The sequence below is a fragment of the Dipodomys ordii genome, unplaced genomic scaffold (assembly GCF_000151885.1).
Source record: "Dipodomys ordii isolate 6190 unplaced genomic scaffold, Dord_2.0 Scaffold30, whole genome shotgun sequence".
NCBI lineage: Eukaryota > Metazoa > Chordata > Mammalia > Rodentia > Heteromyidae > Dipodomys > Dipodomys ordii.
This window is the reverse complement of record NW_012267246.1, coordinates 8,603,487-8,624,657: the sequence shown is the minus strand read 5'-3', so window position 1 is coordinate 8,624,657 and position 21,171 is coordinate 8,603,487. Positions and strand designations below refer to the sequence as shown.

General features: G+C 41.1%; 1 protein-coding gene across 1 annotated transcript in view; it reads right to left on the bottom strand.

Annotated features, from left to right (window-relative positions):
* LOC105985557 (EGF-like and EMI domain-containing protein 1) overlaps positions 1–19,688 on the bottom strand; it is a 468,949-nt gene extending 449,261 nt beyond the window's left edge. Inside the window, 2 exon segments of the mRNA XM_013016148.1 lie at positions 15,280–15,360; positions 19,504–19,688. Coding sequence (XP_012871602.1) covers positions 15,280–15,360; positions 19,504–19,688 — 266 coding nt within the window.
* Positions 19,689–21,171: the final 1,483 nt, after the last annotated feature.

The window sequence follows — 21,171 nt, the reverse complement described above, 5'->3', positions numbered from 1 at the left end:
ACACACACACACACACACACACACACACACACACACACACACACACACACACACACCACTAAGTTTCCTTTAATAATTTAAAAAAATTAAGCTACTGAACTGGATTATCTCTACTTTAAAGGCACTAGAACATACACAGAACACTAACTTTCCCTGAATGATGTTAGCAGCACAGTGAAGCTGAACTATTGAATGCTGCCTGTGGGCTAGCCTTATGATGCACACTTGAAGGCATTAGGACATTTTTGTTTACAACCTCTCCTGGACTCCATGATGGGTTATGTCTATGTTTTGAGTGAGGAAACTGAAGAACAGGACACACACATACTTAGTAGTAGGCCAGTGGCTTGCCTTAGTAATGTGGTGGAATTAGGATTTGAACACAAAGAGAAGCAGCTTTAACCCCTACCCTATGCAAGTAGTTGCTCAATAAATCTTTGGGATAACTGTGAGCCCACAAATAGCACTTGAGTGGCCTTTCCTTCCTTCCATTGGTCATTTATCTAGGTAGTTGCCAAATCTCTTGCCTGCCACTTTTTCACCCAAACACCTGCTGAACCTGCCTTAAATCATCTCATTAGCTTTGAAAGTGCCTGTGGACTGGCTTTCATGGAATCCTTCTTCACCATCAAAGATGCCTATCATGTCCCCAGTACACGGCACTCAGCACTATCTTCCCCTGAGCCCACACCCTTTCCTCCCAGCCTCTTCCTCTGAGTCACCTTATCCTGGCCATTGGCAGCTGAGGTGGGGAGGGAGTCAGACTAGGAGGGACAGCAGCAGGAGCACCTGCTAAGCTTCCAACAACTTTCCAGGGTGAAACATCTCTGTTTCCACCCTGAATTCTCTTTCTTTTCTCCTCTCTGTCTCTGTCTCTCACTGTCTCTGTCTCTCTGTCTCTGTCTCTGTCTCTCTCTCTCTCTCTGTCTCTCTCTCTCTGCTTGCTTCCTTGCTTCCATCCTTCCTTCCTTCCATCTTCTTGTGCTGGTACTGGATTGAAACTCAGAGCCTTGGCACTGAACTTCAGCTTTTTCACTCAAGTATGACACTCTACCATTTGAGCCACAAATCTACTTGTGGCTTTTTGGTGGTAAATTGGAGATAAGACTCTGTCAGATTCATCTGCCTGGGCTAGCTTTGAACCTTGAACTTTCAGTGTAGTTAGGATTACAGGCATGAGCCACAAAGGACCCATGGATTCCACACACCTGCCCAGGTGATTTCTCTAAGCCATGGGTCTGCTGAAAATCCTTTGAAACACTTCAAAATAAATTTCTTTCTTCCTTCAGGATAATATACCCAAGCTCACTTTCCCTGTTTAATTCCCTGTTTGTGTTTATTTTTTTTTAATCACAGACATTTTTAAAATACACAGAGCAATCTATGTTAAGCACAAAGGACTGCACAAAGTAGTTGCTCAATAAATCTTTGCTAAATGAATGCAAAGCTTAGAAAAGCTGCCCTTACCCTTCCTGCTTGATGAGTGGAGCTGGGTAAAATGCTCTTACAACTATGTTGCAAGTAAGAGAAGAAGATGTGTTTAGTTCACATCAGATTAATTTGGGAAATACACACTTTTTTCCATTTGAAAACATCCTTCCATTGTCATTGCTAGTATTGGTCATTCTTCTTTAAGGAAAGGTCTTTTCAAACACACTTAGTCTAAATGAAGAAAAGTAATGGGAACACTCTGGCATGAACACAGCCAAAGTGCTCACTAATGTCAGCGTCATTAAGACACAATCTCCCATAAAACAACTTCCTTAATTAATATGCATTTTCCTTAAAACACTAAGGAAATGTAAGGTTTTTTTATCCTTACTGAAAGAAAAGCATGCTCAACTATGTCATATACATCTCTATTTTTACTATTAAAATAATTTAAGAGATGCTCTCAAATTAGTAACTGAGGACAGATGTTAAAAGTAAAGCAGGCTGCTGGTGACTCATCCTTGTAATCCAAGCTATTCAGGAGGCTGAGATATGAGGATCATGATTCAATGCCAGCCCGTGCAGGAAAGTCTTTAAGACTCTTATCCCCAAATAACCACCATAAAGCAGGAAGTAGATCTGTGGTTGAAGGAGTACAGCACCAGACTTGAACAAAAAGTCTCAGGGACAATGCTCAGGTCCTGAATTTAAGCCCAAGATACTTTACTAAATAGGTAAATAAATCTAAAGGAGAGTCCCATTTTTGTTGAAACACATACATGTTTGCATATGTTCTTTGTAGTTCTAGTAAGTCAACAACAATGATTGAATTTAGGAGATGGTTTTACTTTGTCATTTTCTCTCACTTGTATTTTCTAATACAATAAAAGGCCTAAATTACATAATAAGAATATAAGTTTGTAAGAGTTAAGATTAGATTGGCATTTATTTGTTTATTTATTTATTTATTTTGTGGGTTGTATGGCTTGAACTCTGGGCCTGGGCTCTGTCCCTCAGCTCTTCAGCTCAAGGCTAGTGCTTTACCGCTTGAGCTACAGCGCCACTTCCCATTTTCTGGTTGTTTATTGGAGATAAGAGTCTCAAGGACTTTCCTGCCCAGGCTGGATTTGAACCATGATCCTCACATCTCAGCCTCTGAGTAGCTAGATTTACAGGTGTGAGCCACCACATCGGGATTTTTATATTTTAACAGGATTTGTATATCATGATCAAGCTACATACATATTTATATGTATCTATATATTTATAAAATATATATTTGAGTGCTGGCACAGAGGCTTGAACTCAGGGCCCTCCACTCTTGCTTGGCTTTTTCACTCAAGAATGGTGCTGCACCACTTGAGCCATAACTCCAGTTCTGGTTACTGGAGGTAAGAGTCTCTCAAATTAGTATGGATGGCCTGAAGCCACAATTCTCAGATCTCAGCCTTCTGAGAACATTTATATTATGTTCCTACCTAGAACTCAGCAAAGTGATCAAGAACCATCTATGTTTTCAAAGTCCTTGGGAATATAGTCTAGATTTTCCAGCCACTGTCACAATCAGACTACAATCAACTAAAACAATCCATAAAGCAGGACGCCCCTTCCTCGGGACCTTAAGGTGGACCATCCCGGCATTTATACAACACAGACTTTCTAATTCCTATTTTCTGTTCTACTTTTGCTGCAACAGTGAAGATTACATTCATGTTTCTCAATATGGTTCACATTCTAGCTCCATCCACAGTAACAAGCTAGGAGACCTTGGACAAGGTATTCAGCTTTCTTAAGAAAGTAAGTTCTTTGCTGTAAATAGTAAAAGCAGTAACCTTGGTGTCAGGCAGGCTGAGAAGACAAAAAACTGCAATGCAGGGGGGCGGGGGGAGGGGTTTCTTGTGACTGCCTCCTGCAGCTAGGTATGTTGTTCTTTATCCTTTGCCAGGAATTTAGGATGCCAGATAGATAATTGAGCTGGAAGTAAGCAAACTTTCTATAGGAGGTCAACTGGTTTTAGAATTAACAGTCACTTAAAATGCTAAGTCAGTTGTAAGCACACCCTAAGGAAGAGGGGAAAAAGTGTGATAAACTTGTTAAAAAATATTTACCAGTTCACAGTCACCTAACATCCTGTGAGAGAATAATTTTAGTGGGTCTAGGTAGGTAGATTAGATAGACAGACAGACAGACAAACAGACAGACAGACAGATCAGTCTATATGGAGCAGGGAACAAGTCAAACACATAGATAGATAGATAGATAGATAGATAGATAGATAGATAGATAGATAGATAGATAGATAGATAGATAGAGGTAGATAAATCTATACAGAGCGGGAGAAAGTTGACTGTGTGTATATATATATATATGTATATGTATATACATATACACACATATACGTATGTGTGTACATATATATATGTATGTATATATGTATATATGAGAGAGAAGGAGCAAGAGTGTCATGACAAAAACTGCTTTCTTAAATCACAAACTCCTTCTGAATAAGTTATGCTCATGGTCCACTTGTTCTTGGGTAGAAGCACACAAGAACAGCCGTCACTATTAAACAAAGTTAGAAGATGGAACCCATGTAAGCTGGTTTAGCCTCCCCTCTAGGCCTGCTTCAAGAACCATTAAATAGAAGAAACTGCCTTCTACTACTGTTTGCCCACCAAAGGAATACTTAGGGATAGCAATAGAAAAATGCATGATGACAAATTTCCACTAACACACAAATGTAACATAAAGTTTCTTTTATATATACTGATAGAAGATTCAAAATAATCATATAAAATTCTTTGTATAATAAACTGTAGTATCACTAATAAACCCAAAGGCAGTCTTATAAAAATTGGAGGCTGACTCAAGTGGTAAAGCACCAGCCATGGGAAACAAGGTCAAAAGAGTATGAGATCCTGAGTCAAGGCCTAGTGCCAACACACATACAAAATAAAGGGTAGTCTTACACTTGAGTGTGGTAGTACATGCCTATAATCCCAGGATGCAGAAACTGGTGGATTCCAGTTCATGGCCAGTCCAGAAAAGAAAGCCATTCAGACTCTATTTCAAAAACAAGACAGGCAAAGCAGTTCACACCTATGGTTCTAGCTAGTCAAGACAGAAGCAGGAAGGTCACAGCCTAAGGTTAGTCCTAGGATATAAAGATGAGAGTCTATCTGAAAAATAATTAAGGCAAAAAGGGCTTAGGCTATGACTCTAGTGGTAGACTGCTTGCCAAGCAAGTTTGAGGCCACCAGAGAAGAAGTGCTCATACAAAGTTGTTTTCTAGTGGCTATGGGCACCATATAATGAATGGACTGAAAAATTATATCAGAGGCAAACAGATTTAAAAGAAATACATTCCTAAGAAAAAAATAATATGTGTATTATTTTAAAAGTTGGCCCAAACTGAGAACTCTAGATGAGAGAGTAAAACAATTTTCCATAAGTCATTGCCAAGAGATGAACACTATTAAAATATTTTGATGCATTTCTCTCCTTTTGTGCTTACTCGTCTTGGTATTTATACATTTCTATATAAAATCATGCTGTTATAGGCATTTGTATCCTGCCTCTCCTTTGACTTATTATAATGTTAGCATTTTATAGGGTATTAAAATTCTTTGTAAACATCGTTTTTAATAGCTGCATAAATGTCCTAGGGTAAGGATTTACCATAACTTACCTAACTGTTTGCTCATTCTTGGACATTTTCGCTGCTTCTTCTCATACACAGGGATTTGGAGGATGGTATTCAAGAGAAAACAGATTTCTCAGGCAAATGAAGAACACAGCCATGATGTGCTACCGTAGTAGACTGGTTGCTAGCCTTGGGCTCAATCAAAAGAGGTGTTTCTCTTTGCTTCAAGAAATAGAATTTTAATGTTTCTACTGATGATTTTTGTTTGTTTGTGTGTTTGAAGGCAGGGCCTCACATTCTTGCTTGGCATTTTTACTCAAGGATGATGCTCTTCTGCTTGAACCACAGCTCCACTTCTGGCTTTGTGTTGTTCACTTGGAGATAAGAGTCTCACATACTTTTCTGGCTTCAAACTGTGATCCTCCAATCTCAACCTCCCCAGTAGCTAGGATTATAGGCATGAGTCACCAGTGCTTGGTGCAATCATTGATTTTAATTCAGACTTTTATTCCTAGCTGCTTCTTCACAAATATTTATATCTCAACACAATCGCCAAGAACTCAGCCATGAAGTTGACTTTTGGGAGGGGTAAGTGGCATTTAATTTTTTGAAAGGTCAAAAGTGACTCTATCTCTTATCATCACCACACTGAACAGATACAGGAAGTCTCACTTGTGATCCTCCCATGGTAACCCTTCTTTTTTCTGAGAATATTTATCTCTTCTTTCAGCTCAGTTCTTGGCCAGTTCTGTCAGATGCCAAAGAGTTTTCCCTTGGCTTTGGTGAGTCCTCTAGAATTAACTTGTCTTCCCAGGCCCTTATATCATCTGTCCCATGGTCACCAGAAGTCCCTCAGGGGTGCTACCCTCTTCAAAAGAGCCTCTATTTACCTCTAGAACTGTCTGCTTCATGCTACCCTCAAAAGAAATCATAACAGAAACATAAATGTCCCACCTGTGTCACCAGATGAAGACCTTAAACTTGGAGCTAATTGAAGTAGTCACAGCAAGAAGCAAAGCCTTCGGGAGGCTATTAATAATGCACCATGTGGTCACAAAGGCAACACATACAAAAGAGCATATTTTAAGCATATTTAATAAAAAATGCAAAAACTACAGCAAAGTGAACTAGGCACTTCAATGGATTCTCCTTGAACCGCACAGTTTACCAGGGTCTAAACACCTAGAGATCTGTCACAAATGAAGTCTAAATTAAAAATATAACTTCTTGTTAGGGTCAAAATGGACACAGAACAAGACAAATAGAATAAAGCCTAGGAAGAGATGAAATAGGAAAGTTTATCAGACAAAAGAGAGCCGCGACTTCAAAGCCCACTTCTGTTCAAGTGAAAAGTATTGCCTTGGCACCAGTGGGACCTGCCTGGAATCCCAGCTACTCAGGAGAGCTGAAGGATCACCGTTCAAAGCCAGCTTGAATAGAAACATCTGCGAGACTTCATCTTTAAAATAACCAGCAAAAAAAAAAAAAAATAAGCTGAAGGCATCGTTTGGGTACTAGATCATGGGCCATGAACAAATAAGCTGAACCATCATGAGGCTCTGAGTTCAAATCTGGTACCAGGAAAAATAACAACAATTGAAACTGGAGCACAGGAGACTGACCTTACCATGCCAAATACCTGCTCACTGGCTGGAATCAGACATACATCTGCAAAAGCAAGCACGTTGGGACCAATCAAGGTTCATTCTCACTGCATAGAAAATTCGATTGGATTCAATCGGATACTTAAATGTAAACAAGATGGTGTTCTTTACCTAATCCTCCTATCACTAAAATTGACTTTGCAGTGTCGAAGACACTGAAAGATGTCAGCAGGTTCCATTCCTGCTACACAGGGAAAGGGATGTGCTTAGGAGAAAAGGATAGCAGAAGTTGTTTGCCTGAATAACCCATATAATCTTCCATTCTCACCAGCAAGGTGGAGACTTTCTTAAATGATAAAGTCCAATTACTTATTTGGAAATTTCAACATGTGTTCTAAAAAAGAATCTGGTTGACAAGATGAAATGCCATCAATACTACAAGAGAACTCTTTTTTCTTTTCTCTGGAACATGTGGAGCTGAACCTTCTTTTGCTTTATTGCCACAAGTCTCCAAATTTTAAACAAAAGTAGGTGGGTACTCCTTTGCTGAAGAGAAATGTCTTTTTTTATTGTGAAAATACTGTACAGAGGGTTACAGTTACATGGGCAAGATAATGAGTACATTTGAAGAGAAATGTCTTATTTGATAAGAGAACTCTATATAAATAAGCAAATAAGAAAATGTTGGAGAGTCTGACCTACTGTTCAGAAAGCAGTATTCTTTTAAGTGCTGTGTTGACAAATGCAGGCTAGAATTTCCTACAATCTGTGGATGGGGCCAACTGTTTGGAATTCAGAATTCTTCATATCTTGGAAAATCAACAGGGTGCCTATATGCCTACAAGTATCTAAAGAGACTAACAGCCACAGCCAGATTCAGAAACTTATTCAACAAATAAAGAAAACAGGAGGTAAAGCACTTGCCTTGCAAACAAGCGTGAGGTCTGAGTTCAAATCCCCAATACCACAAGAAAGGACATAGGGGGAAAAAAGTTCTCATGAACCTCAACCAAACCATATGAATAGTTCTCCAGGGAAATTCATGGACTTTTACATCAAATATAAATAAAGTCTTTAATCAGACTCATGCAGCTCAATGTAGAGTTTACCACCTTCTTAGTTTTTGATAAATAATTAACAACAAAGGAACCTGCTAGTGTTTGGAGCTCCTAGGATTTCAGAATGACTCATACAGGTTTATGAAACTAGTTTGGAACTAAACATATACTGGCAGAAAAGCCAGTCTACTAGGTAAATTTGAGAACGATAAATAATTGAAGTGCAACTGAACACTATGAAATTTATGAAAATTGCAAGACAAAAGCAGCTGATAAAAATGGCTGATAAATTATTGACATAATGCAATGGCTAATTAGGTTGATACAGTCATTCCACCATGGGCATATATTTTGAAACAAGGTGACGTACATCACAAATAGACCTAATTTTGTCACATATTTTTGATAACAAATTTTTGAGAATGTGGAGAAATTGAACCCCTATACATCTCTGTGACAACGTAAAATATCAGATCTACTTAGAAAAACATGATGGACATTCTATTAAAAACAGAAATACTCTAGAACTCAGCAACCAGCTCCTGAGACTAGAAGAAAGAACTAAGAAAGAATTGAAATGAACATGGGGGTTTGCATGCCCACGTTCATAGCAGTATTACCCAAAATAAACAAGAGGTTATCAGTAGCCCAAAATGTTCACCTACAGACAGTGAAAAAGATAACTTCAACATAGAATCAAAAGATTATCATCCAGCTGTTTAAAAGAAAGGAAATCTTACCACATGTTACAGTCTGGATGAACTTTCAAGACATTATGCTATTTGGAACTACCCCAAAAACTAAAGAAAATTATTGTATAATTCCATTGCTAAAGTCACTAAACTCAAAGAGAAAAAGAAACTAGAACTGTGGTTCTAAGATGGGGGGAAGAAATACTGAATTGCTAGGCGAGAGTTTCCATATTTCAAGATGAAAATGTCAAGATTTCTTATGCAAAAGTGAGAATATGGCCAAGCACTGGTGGCTCATGCCTACAATCCCAGCTATTCAACAGGCTGAGATTTGAAGATTGAGGTTCCAAGCCAACCCAGGCAAGAAAGATTGTGAGACTCTTATCTCCAATCAACCACCTAAAATCCAGAAATGGAGCTGTCCCTGAAAGTGGTAGAACACTAGCCTTGAGCAGAACAGCTCAGGGACAGTACCCAGCCCCTAAGTTCAAGTTCCATGACTGACAAAAATAATGTTAATATGGTAAATACTTCCTTACTGTACAAGTTAAAAGGGAGAAAAACTGAAGAACATAACCACAATATGAGAGCGTGTTTCACAGATCCTATGGTGGTTACGTAGTGTGGAAAAGTACCTTATTGGTAATTGATGCATTTCTGCTACCACCAACTAGACATTCCAGTCCTGTATCCACAGCATGTATTTGAACACTAAAGTAGAGCCCTTAGAAACCTACCATATACCATAGGCAAATTCTTTAGTTCCAGAAGCGACCATACACACACATTTCATATCAAGATTCAAGGGCCACACGTGCAGCGGAAACACAGGATTTCAAAGTGACCCCAACCTTTCAGTTCTATTTTATATAGTCTGCATCACACAGTAGATCACCAAATCCAAGGACAAACAGAGCCTCAGACTCAAATAACAAGTGATCCTGAGACAACCTACATCTAACTGGTTCTTAAATGCAGTTTCTTGGCATGAAGGTTTTGGATCAATTTGACATTAACCTTTACCTTTTCACCCAGATTATTGGGTTTTGTTATGGTTAGGAGTGTGTGTGTGTGTGTGTGTGTGTGTCACTTAAGCTTTTATGGTTAGGAGTGTGTGTGTGTGTGTGTGTGTGTGTGTGTGTGTGTGTGTGTGTGTGTGTCACTTAAGCTTTTTTCTCAAATTTGGCATTGTAGAGCCAGAGCTCCACTATGGTTTTTTGCGTGTTAACTGGAGATGAATCTCAGAGACTTTTTCCTGAGCTGGGTTTGCTTCTGACATCAGCCTCCTGAGCAGCTAGGATTACAGGCACAAGCCATGGACGTTAACAAAAACAAAAACAAAACACACAAAAAAAACAGTTTTTTCAACTACTTCATGAACTGGAGATGTTGTCTTGGGAGAACACTGCTCTACATTAAATGATGGATGTTAAATATTTGCCTTGAATAAGTCACAGAATAAGACAATGCTCACGCTAGCTCATCCCAGAAGCACATGTCCTAGAGCCAGACCAATGTAACCAATGTCCTAGAACCTATACCAAAGTTGTAACAAATCAATGACAAACTACAGTAGCTATGATACCAAGAATGTTTTCACTGGCACAGCTAACTGGTAGGCCAATCAGAACATGAACTCCCATGTTCACAAATAATTTAAACGTCCTGTTTGGTAATTTTATGTGGTGAGGGGCCAAAACAATGAGAGATATAAAAACATAAGTTGAAGATGTATTACCAAGGAGTTGTGGGGTTTTCTTTTTTGGGGGGGGTGTTGGGTACTGAGGTACTGAAGATTGAATGCAGGCCCTCATACTCTTGCCTAGCCTTTCCACTAAAGCCTGGCACTCTACCACTTGAGCCATGGCTCCACTTTTAGCTCTTCTTTGTTGGTTAGTTCGATATTAATCTCTACAATTTATCTGCCTGGACTGGCTTTGAACCTTAATCCTCAGATATCAGCCTCCTCAGAAGCTAGGATTACAGGTGTGAGCACTAGCATCCAGCTTTATCAACTGGTTTTCATTCAACAGTAATGCTGGTCTTGGCACTTAACCTTCAATGAAATGGGAACCTAGCTGTTGAAATGATTGGCCACAACAAAACAAAGATCCACAGAGAAGAATGCTAAAAAGGAATGTGAGACTCCAGGAGTGAAATGGACCAACACAACCCCCTACCTTTGAGCATATTTAGCTATCACACAAAAGACCCCAGTGGTTCAATGAACCCCACAAACTATCATAGCCTTCATCACCATAGCTAGTTTGTCAGAAGTGGCTAGCAGCTCTCTCATCCCTTACATTTTAATGAACCTGAGCCCTTCAAAGGTGGTCCTGAGTGCAACTTTAGCAGTAGAACAATGAAAATGTGAATGGGGTCTCTACTCTAAATAGTCTTACGACAGAATAAGATTGCTGACTGAGCTGCTGGAGCTGACTGAGCTGTATCCTGGCCCAGACTTGTGTCCTGGCCCAGACAGTTAAACTCATGTAAGATCTGCTTGCAAGGAATACGTATGATGCAAACAGCTGCTACCCATGAATGGTGTTTTCTGGATCAAAATTCATTCCAGTATTGCGTCTACATGCCTACATGAGTATACATACCAGTCTGTTTATCACATCATTGGCCTAAGTGTACTGCTGTGTCCTGAGTTTCTACTCATTTTATTTTGCATTTGGCATTCTAGCACATTGAAAGGAAAGCCATGTTCATTTCTGCCCATTCCAATACACAGAGAGTTCAAAAGTTCAAAAGATAAGAAGTTGTTCTCAGCATGAGTAAACTGTGAAATGCATTGGAAAATAAATTTTTGATGTCAACACACAGCCCCAGTTTATTCATGCTGAGAATTGTTTTCTTATCTTTTTTTTTTTGGATTCTGAAAGCTTCCAGAGCCAAATTTGTTTAAACTCTGTAATAAAGATGTAGCAGGATTTGACTATTGTTTTATTATGATATATTTTTCTCCAACAATTATGGAGGTATGAGTAACAAATATCATGTGCACACATATGCAAACATGGTATGTGTAGGGAAGAATGTCAATGGTGTAATCCTTTGAACAACTAACTTATAGTTGGACAAAATGGAATATATGTTGTCCAGAGGGGATGAGGTGAAGGGGAAAAGGGTAGGAAAATAGAGAGAAAAGATGGTTGAGGAAAGGCAGTCGTCATATTCAACATAAATAAGTGAAAATGGAGCTAAGTAAATAGAAGGAAAGGGTGGGGTCAGGAGAGATGGAGGAAATAACAAAAGAGTTAACATTGAGATTATTATCTTAATGTTATCATTACACACAAACTGACATATTGAATTGAAACTCATCTGTACAGCTAAAGATAATAAAAGTGAAGTTGTGTAAATTTATGGTGGACTTCATGATGATTTCACATATACATATATATTGCACATATATATGTGTGTGAATGAAATGAATATCATCTAGTTAACACACCTTTAGCTTACTAGTTACTTTGCTATATAGAGAGAATGTTTATGATCTCCCCATTAGTAAAATTCAATCAAACAAAGCAGTCCGAACCACATACCATACGTTAGAACAGTACTTTGATATATCAACTAAACCCTTCACACTGTAACAAACATCCATATGCCTTACAGCTACCCTATAAAGATAGCTTTCTTAATAATTCAGAGAAAAGGAAGCTCATATCTCCTGAGGATTGCCTCTTTCCTCAAGAGTAAAACCCACTGAAGCTCACAATGACTGTCAATTCTTAATTAGCCATGTCAATGAGGGGGAACATTAAACACCATTGAAGAGAGTCCTCTGAGGAGTGGCAGAAGACGTTTTCCAGATCATGCTTTGACAAGCCACCTCGTTTATGGGGATGGAACCGATGTCACAGAAGCATTGGCTGTTAATGTCTTTACTGATTCTCAACATGTCCACATCATTACCACTTATTAGCAAACAGACGTGTTCTTAATAAAGTAGAGATCTCTGGATACCTATGTCACAGAACAAAACATCACTTTAGCTTGCTGTACCAGAGACAAAAATCTCTCCTAGTGGCTGAAACAGATAAATCCAGTGTGGGATCTTAAGAGATTGGCCAGGAAGAGAAGCAAGAGGCAGGGACTTACGGGCTATGGATGGCCTGGCAAAGACAGTGCAAGAGACAGTGGTGACACCAGTCGTGCAGGGTGTCACCCACAGAAGAAATAGCCCTGGCAGAGCTCCACAGCCCTCTTTGCTTGCTTTGCTCTCTTCCTGTAACCCCAGTCCCAACCCTCCCTTGCCACCATGAAGTTCTCTGTGATTTCCTTCTTCATCTTCATTTTTTTTGTGCTTGTATTAGACCTTGAACTTAGTGCCTGGGCATTGTGCCTTAACTGTTTCACTCAAGATTGGTGCTCTACTATTTAAGCCCACAGCTCCACTTGCAGCTTTTTGGTACTAAGTTGGAGATAAGAGTCTTGAGATCTTCCAACCTCAGCCTCCTGAGAATCTGGGATTACAAGTGTGAGCAACCAGTGGCTAGCATTACTTTCCTTCTTTTTCAAATAGCAGTTATGCTTTGGTCTAAACTCCTTTATGATTCTTGGCTACCCTATAACAATCCTCAACGACAAGCCCCTTGGGTAGCTTTCCCCAGCTTTACAGTGTGTCTTCAGATTCAAGGCAACTGCTTTGATGGATGCAAGTTGACTGTTTTCAGCCCAGGTGTGAGAAATTCTGCTGCCATGTCACAAGAAAATTGTCTGTATTTCTGGCTGGGAAATACTGTTCTGAGAATGATGGTGCCCGACAGGAACATGTGGTTGGGTGGGGGGAACATGAGGGTCCTTGGCTGTAGTCTTCCCTTTTGACATTGTAACCCAGAACAATGGCTGGGTGAGACTGCATTTTCAGCTACAACAGGGTTCTCACCCCGGGGTCTCTTTGGGTAGCTCTAAGTCAATTACTTCTCATGAGTGACACAGTCCACCCCCCAAGCCCTGGCTTTCTTTACCTCCCCTCCCCTCCAGTGACTTGTAGGCTCATTCCTTTCTCCTTTCATTCTCCTCAGGTAGTTTCTCAGACTCCTCCTTAGGCTGTGATCTCCATCATGCCCATAGTTGTAGCTATTCAAGAAGTTAAGGTCTGAGGATTGTGGTTCAAAGCCAGCCTGAGTCGATACATCCAAGAGACTGTAATATCCAATTCACCAGCAAAAAGCCAGAAGTGGAGTGTTGATCAAGTGTTAGAATACCAGCCTTAAGCGAAAAAGCAAGAGCATGAGGCCTTTAGTTTAAGCAACAGTACTCTCTTCCTCTTCCTCTGTCTCTCTTCTCTCTCTCTCTCTCTTACACACACACACAGATACACACACACACACACACACACACACACACACACACAGAGTTGTAGGTTGTACTGGTAGCCTTCCTTATGAATCTTTTATCCTTATCTCCCACAACTTCAACCTCAAAACATGGGTCTATCCTAGACCACTCTCTAGAGCCTCCCTGCCGGTTTTGAAAAGCTGTTCCAGGAAGTCTTGAACTGAAATCCCTCAGACACATCAGTACCACAGTCCCTGACCAGCTCTTCTCTCCAAGGCCCCCTTTCCCCTTGTGTTTCTGAGTTTCAAGTCTTCCTCTCTCACGTCTGACCACCACACACTCAGTATCTCCACTGTGGAATAAGTTTCCACATCTCTTCCTTCCTCCCCTCACTCCAACCATTTCCTTTATTTACAAGGCTTACTAGGCCTTTCCTCAACTACAGATAAAACTTACCAACCGTGGCTTCATCTCTCTCCAACCCATTCTGGACTCAAAACCACAAATCTGGGGAGATTACTCCTCTGTTTAGGTTACTCCAGTGTCTTGTGGGCCCAGGGTCTAAGGAGCTGAGAGTGGTAACAAATCAGAGTGGATGTTTGATCAGACAAGAAGGCACAGTGGTCCCTGCCTGGTTCCATTACCATCTCAGAAGTCCTGATACACAAACCCTAAAGAGCCATGCATCTGTACTCTACTGAACTCATTCTGCTGCTGCCTCCAGTGTCCTTTCTTCCTTCTAGCTGGGCTGAAATTTGGCCTCTGTAAGTTTCAGTATGACTGAATGTCTGCCTCCCTCCCTCAGAACTCTGTGTTACTTAAGGAAAGAGAACTGTCTTATTGGATCTTCAAAGTCTAGCAAAGTCCTCGACACTGAACAAATGTTTGTTGGAATGAAGTAACAAAAAGAAATCAGCCACACATCAAGCAACTCTGTTAGTGATTTGATTTCGGTGTCAAAGGAGAAAAGATAAATACTGGGAGTTTGAACACAATCCTTTGGGTACACTCACTGAACCTATGCTCATCTAGTTCTAATCTGCTCCTACCTATTAAAGAAAATAGACTCCAATAGTTCAGGGGAAAGAAGAAGAATTGACAAATAAGATCCCATCAAATTAAAAAACTTCTGCTCATCACAGGAATAATGACCAGACAGCCTACAGAAAGAGAAAAAATCTTTAAAAGCTGGTGGTCTGTCAACAGATTAACATCTAGAATATATAAAGAGCTTAAAAATAAACTATCAGAGGAACAAATAGCCCAATTAACAAATAATTAAATCAAATATATAGTTCTCAAAAATATACAAATGCCAAATCTATGTATGAAGAAATATTCAATATCCTTAGCTATAGAGGAAATACAAATCAAAACTATATTGAGATGCTGTCTCACCACAGCCAGAACAGCCATCAAGAACAAACAAACACCAATGTGTACAAGGGACACAGGAAAAGGTAATTAAGGCAACCACTATGGAAGTCAATAGAGAGGTTCAAAAAAATTAAAAACAGACCACTATTTATTCTAAACTAGTCTATCGTGTGTACCTAAAGGGATATAAGTGAGCATAAAACAGAAATAACTTTGCCCCTATGTTTACTGCACCACTGCTGACAACAACTAAGGTCCTAAAACAGAAAATATGGGGTATGAACACAATGGAGTATTATTCCTCCCTAAAAAATGAAATTATGTTGTTTGCAGGATGAAAGAAGCCAGACTCAGAGAGACAAATATTACATCTCTTCCCTCATATATATGTATTTAGACTTAAAACTGCTGGGAGGTGGGGGAGGAATGGCATAAATGTCAAAAGGGGAGACTACTGGACTGTATAACAGAATGACAGGAAAAGATAAAGAAAAATCAGCATGATAGAGGGTGAATATGATCTAAATATATTATGTACATATGTGACAATACCATAAAAAAACACCACACTGAAACCTCCTTTATACAGTTACTGTACATTTTTCAAAAAGGAAAAAAGGAAAGGAAAGCAAGGGGAAGGAGGGAGAGAGAGAGAGAGAGAAGGAAGGAGGGAGGGAGGGAGGGAAGAAGGAAGGAAGGAAAAGGAGAGAGGAGGGAGGAAAGGAGGGAAAGAGAAAGGGAGGAAGGAGGGAGGTATAAAAAAACAAAGCAGATGCTGATTGAAGAGAACAAAAAAAAAGAACAAAACTAGATTTAAGCCTTAACAAAAGCTTGCTGGGACACAATTTTGGGGGGGTCCTTCCAAAACTCATTCCACATTTTCACAGCTAAGAAACCTCAGACAAGTTACCTGTCTAGACCACAGTGCTGTCAGCTGAGTAAAAGATGATGATATTATTTGCCCTTCGTGATTATTATTAGCATTAAAAATATTAATGGATACAAATTGCTAAAAATAATTCACTCATAGGGTGGGCACAGCCTTCACATTTTGTGTTCACTTTATGTTCATTAATGTCATCGATCTACAAGAGAAAGTAATTTTTGAACTAATTTACACTAATGATCAGGTGACAGACAATGCTTCAAAATGGATTTTTACAGCCCCAGACATCTCTAGTCTGCTCTTGCCAAGGTCTGAATGTTTCCTCTCAACCACTGCTCTCTTGAAGTGCTAACCTCAAGTCAATGGTAGCAGAATGAGGGACATGTGAGCCACGAGGGTGGAGTCTTGGTAAATGAGACTAGTGGCCTTATAAAACAGATCCAAAGAGCTTGTTTTCCCTTTCTATCATTGGAGAACACAGTTCTGTGAACCAGTTAATAGGTCCCAGTAGACACTACATCTTCCAGTGCCTTGATCTCAGACTGCCTAGCTCCAGACTTGAGAAATCAATTCTTTATAAACCATCCAGCTGGTGGTTTTGTTATAACATCCTGACCGTCTAACTTGATTCCAGGTTCTGCCTTAAAAAAAAATAAAAAAATAAAAACAACCAGGCACCAGAGGCTCACATCTGTAATCCTAGCTACTGAGGAGGCTGAGATCTGGAGATTGCAGTTCAAAACCAGCTCAGGAAGGACAACTCCATGAAACACTTAACTCCAACTAAGCACCAAAAAAAGCTGGAACTAGAGCTGTGGCTCAAGTAGTAGGGCACTAGCCTTGAGAGGAAAACAAAAAACAAAAAAAAACTCAGGGACAGCGCTCAAGCCCTGACTTTGAGTCTCAGGACCAATACAAAAATAAAAGCAAAGAAAAAGAAGAAGAAAATGGTAACAACAAAAAGAAAACAAAATCCTGCAGGAATTATGAGGTTATGAGTGACTCCCTTTCACTATTCCAGATTGTTCCCACAGCTTCTCAACTTGCTTTGTTTATAAATTCACAGGTTTTACATAAAATCTCTGCCTCTCCCATGCTGACCCTGCGTTTCTACATGAGGAGGAGGGGGAGGAGGGAAGAGGAAGGGGAAAAGGGAGGAGGAGGTAGTATTTGGATATGAAGTGTCCCCCTAACAAGTCTCACCTGTTAAATCTTGGTCTCCAATACAATGTTCAGATGTACAGCTTAGGGGAAGTGATTGAATCCTAAAGGTCTGACCCAATCAGTGGACTGATCCCTTGACCGAGGTGATATAAGACACTAGGAGGCCTGGCAGGTAGATTACTGGAGACACCGCCTAGAACAATGACCATGTACTTGTCAGAGTCTTTCATAAATCTGCTCAGCCACCATGCCCTTCTATCATGGTGCTGTGTCTCCCACTACCTGGAAACAACACAGCCAGCCTATCAGGGGCTAAACCCTCTCAAACCATAAGCCACAATGAGTCCATGGGAGGGAGGGATGTGAGGAGTCCAACATCGTTTTGGAGAAGACTGAGACACAAAGTGACCACACCTTAAAAATCCCTAAGAAACCCAAGTATTCCAAGTTCTAAGAGTTGAAGTGGCTCATCCTGTCTTGACTGATCTCTAGTATGACATGCGCAATACAATCATTTTACTACTACTCATCATGTTACTATGCGATTGTTTACCAAAGTAAATTAGAAAGGATAAATCTTAATAAGAGTACATGACAGCTAGTCACTTTCCTTTGATGTCTCAAAGATCTAGGTAGAGTTTATTTCCCCTTTCTTTAATCCTTTGGAAAACATTTACAGAGTGCCATTAACATAAGTAAACTCTTCAATATCCCTGTATCAGAATGCCATCTCCAGTCCCAACTCTCCATTCTAGAAAGTTCTTGCCAAGGTTTCTTTCCTCACAATTCCCAGTTGAAGTCTAGCCCATCATTTTAACATGTGTGCCTGCAAGAAGTCTAAGAATCAGGAAAATTTCTTTCTTTCGTTTTTTTTTTTTTTTTTTTGGTCAGTCGTGGGGCTTGAACTCTGAGCTTGGGTGCTATCTGTGTGCCCTTCAGCTCAAGGCCAGCACCCTATCACTTGAGCCACAGCGCCACTTCCAGTTTACTGGTGGTTAATTGGAAATGAGAGTCTCACAGATTTTCCTGTCTGGGCTGGTTTTGAACCATGATCCTCAGATCTTAGCCTCCTGAGTAGTTAGGATTACAGGAGTGAGCCACTGGCGCCCAGCTCAGGAAAATTTCTTATGGAACACCTCTGTAAGGCAGAGAAAACTCAGATCATTCTTCTGAGGAGCTAGCCCACTCACCATGGGTAATTATCATTCCAACTCGGCATCAAATGTCAATAGTCCCCTATAGCTATTACAATAATTGGAGGTGAAAGTTTTCTTTAGTATCCTCTAGGTAAGAGGTGTCAAACATTGACAATGCCCAGGATGATGAAAAGGAACTTTGTAAAAACAGGATAAGGATTGGATGTACCAAAATGCTATACATGTTAAGAACTCCAGCCCTGGAACCAACCTGGCTGGCTTCAGATCTTCTGGATTTGGGGAGTGTGAACATAACTGTCTCTGCCAGAAAATGAGAATGATCATAGTGCCTATCTTACAGGATGAATATTTCCTAAACAAAATGAAAGAGTACCTTGTTAGAAATGTGCCTTGCATCTAAGTAAGAATCCAAATGTTTTCCAATATCTTACTTACATAAAATAGACACTTAAGTACTCTTTGTGGAATACTAATTTCCACTTAAGAAACCTCGGGTTGTCCAAGGTCTCTTAAATGTGACAAATGAAGCTCATCGGATGGATGGATTATCATTAGAATTGGGAAATCCCTTTCGTATATCTTTTAACTTCATTAATGACCTTTGGAAAGGGAGTTTACCTTTTGAAGAACACACCACAAATACAATGCATAATGTTCACGCTGACCATTAGCCACACACTCATCACCCTAGCTCCCAAATCTGCTCAAGTACAAGCTCAGTGACATAAATCTCTTATCAGTGTTAATGACCTATAAGTGCCAGTCAGTAAGATGACGAATTCTCATTAGCGGTTTTCACCTCATTAGAAGCCTGCTTTCGCTGATAAATGACCTCAGAGGTCAATAAAAAAAAATCTCTGGAAGACTTCTCTGTAATTTACTGGATGGACAGGTGTGTGGAAGCCAAGTGCTATTCAGGAGTGTGTGCCAGCCCACAACAACTGCAAAAGACATCCACAGAAATCCAGCACAAAATCCCAACCTGGTTCCTGAGGGGAAAAAAAACTCACCATTTACTCATATACTAGGTAGGACTAAAGATAAATTTGAATGGATTTTCCCCTACCAAGAGTACCAAGAACTTTCAGAGGGTTCTCAATAAAGCATGGGGGGGGGGGGGAAACGGACAACAACACATCTCTATGAAGCGATCCAAGCCTTTATGTTGGCTTTAATATCTGATTTCATCTCACCTGATAAATAAATGAGCTGCAGTAGCAGTGTCCTTTAAAATTGCAACGTCATCCTTCAACCTTTTCCACAGGAGCGTCAAAGCTGAAACATGAGGTAAAGCCCAGTCGTTGATGTAAAAACAAGAGGCTCCATTCTGCCATTCCTCAAAGCCTTCCCAAAGAAACGACTCAGTCCAGGAGCGCATGAGTGTTTCTGTGTGAACTACTAAGACAACCCACACTTCACTTGAACACCTGTCCTTGAAAAGGTTAGGACCAGCCTATTGGACAAGTGAAGATTTGTGCATGCACAAGCTCTCTGAGATAAAGTGAAAAGTCCAAGCCAGCTACTTCCAAATAAACAAGACAAACCTCCTCAATTCAAGAGCAATCACGTTCACAGAAACTCCTTGTATTTGTGCAAACAGGCACTGACAAACTCTGAAGGCACTTGGGTGGGGACAGCCCCTGATATCCCAGCCACACCTCAAGATTGCTAGTTAGGGACATGTGCATAGAACCAGACAGCAAACTGAATCTCACACCAGTGGGATGCAACATGGAAATGTAAAGTGAACCCCAAAATAGCATTTTTTTTCTTTCCGGAAAAAAAAATAAAAGGCGAAGCCTGGAAAAGATAAGAGGGTCTTTGTGCAATTATCTAAGGCATTCTTCTATTTTTTTTAATGCACATTTTAGAAAAGCAAATCAGCAGTGAAGAAGTAGCAAATCACGTTCAGAACATTCTGGTGTCTATTCTCAATCCCTCCGAAGCAGCAAAACTGCATTCGGGCTTCTTCTCTCTCGGATGGTTGTCTGGAGTTGATCCAGCGGATGCTACTGAGATCTGCCCAAACTTCTCCAGCTAGTCTAAGGCAATTGGTACAGACTTCCCCGTGAGTTCCTCGCTGCATTTGCTTGACACGGTAACCAAGAACGAGCATTTCTAGCTGTGCAATCCTCATCTAGAAACAAAGCCATCTCCCCCCTCCCCCCACACACACACCCCGGGCCCCCGCGCCCATCTCCGAGGATGCAGCTGCAGCAGCTTCTCGACACCCCCCCCCGTTCTCAAAGGGGGGAGGGGAGCCTCGAAGCCGAAGGCCAGGACTCGCCCCCCTCCCCCGCTCCTCCTCGCCGCTCTCCCCCATCGAACCTGTGGAATCACGCGTTCGTGGGACATGCCCGTGCCTCTCCGAAGGGAGGCAGCGGATACCCGCGCAGGACCGCAATCAGAAGAAGAGGACGTCTTCAGAAAACTCTGCCGCCGGATGGCATCCGAAAGCCTCGCCGAGAAGTGTCGCTCGCATTAAACCGGTGACTTCCCAACCTGACTTGTAACTGCAACACTCGCACCCACACACAGACACACACGCACACACGCACACGCGCGCAAACTTGGTGCGGAGGGGCGCGATCGGCCAGGCGCTCGGAGAGAACCCCGATCCTAGTGTTTGCTCTGGGCTCCCCGGAGCCACGCGAGTGACACCGCTCCCCGCCCCGTGCCTCCCCGGGGACCGGCCGGGGACACTTCCCTCCCGTCCCCCCCCCCACCCCCGTCCCCGGTCCCTTGCTCCACGCCTTTCCCTCGGGGTCCACGGCGCGGGTCCGGGGCGCGCGGGTTGCGCGGGCGCCACTTACATGCCGGGCCCGAGCTGCAGGGCGCTTCTTGGCGGCCGGCCGGCGGCC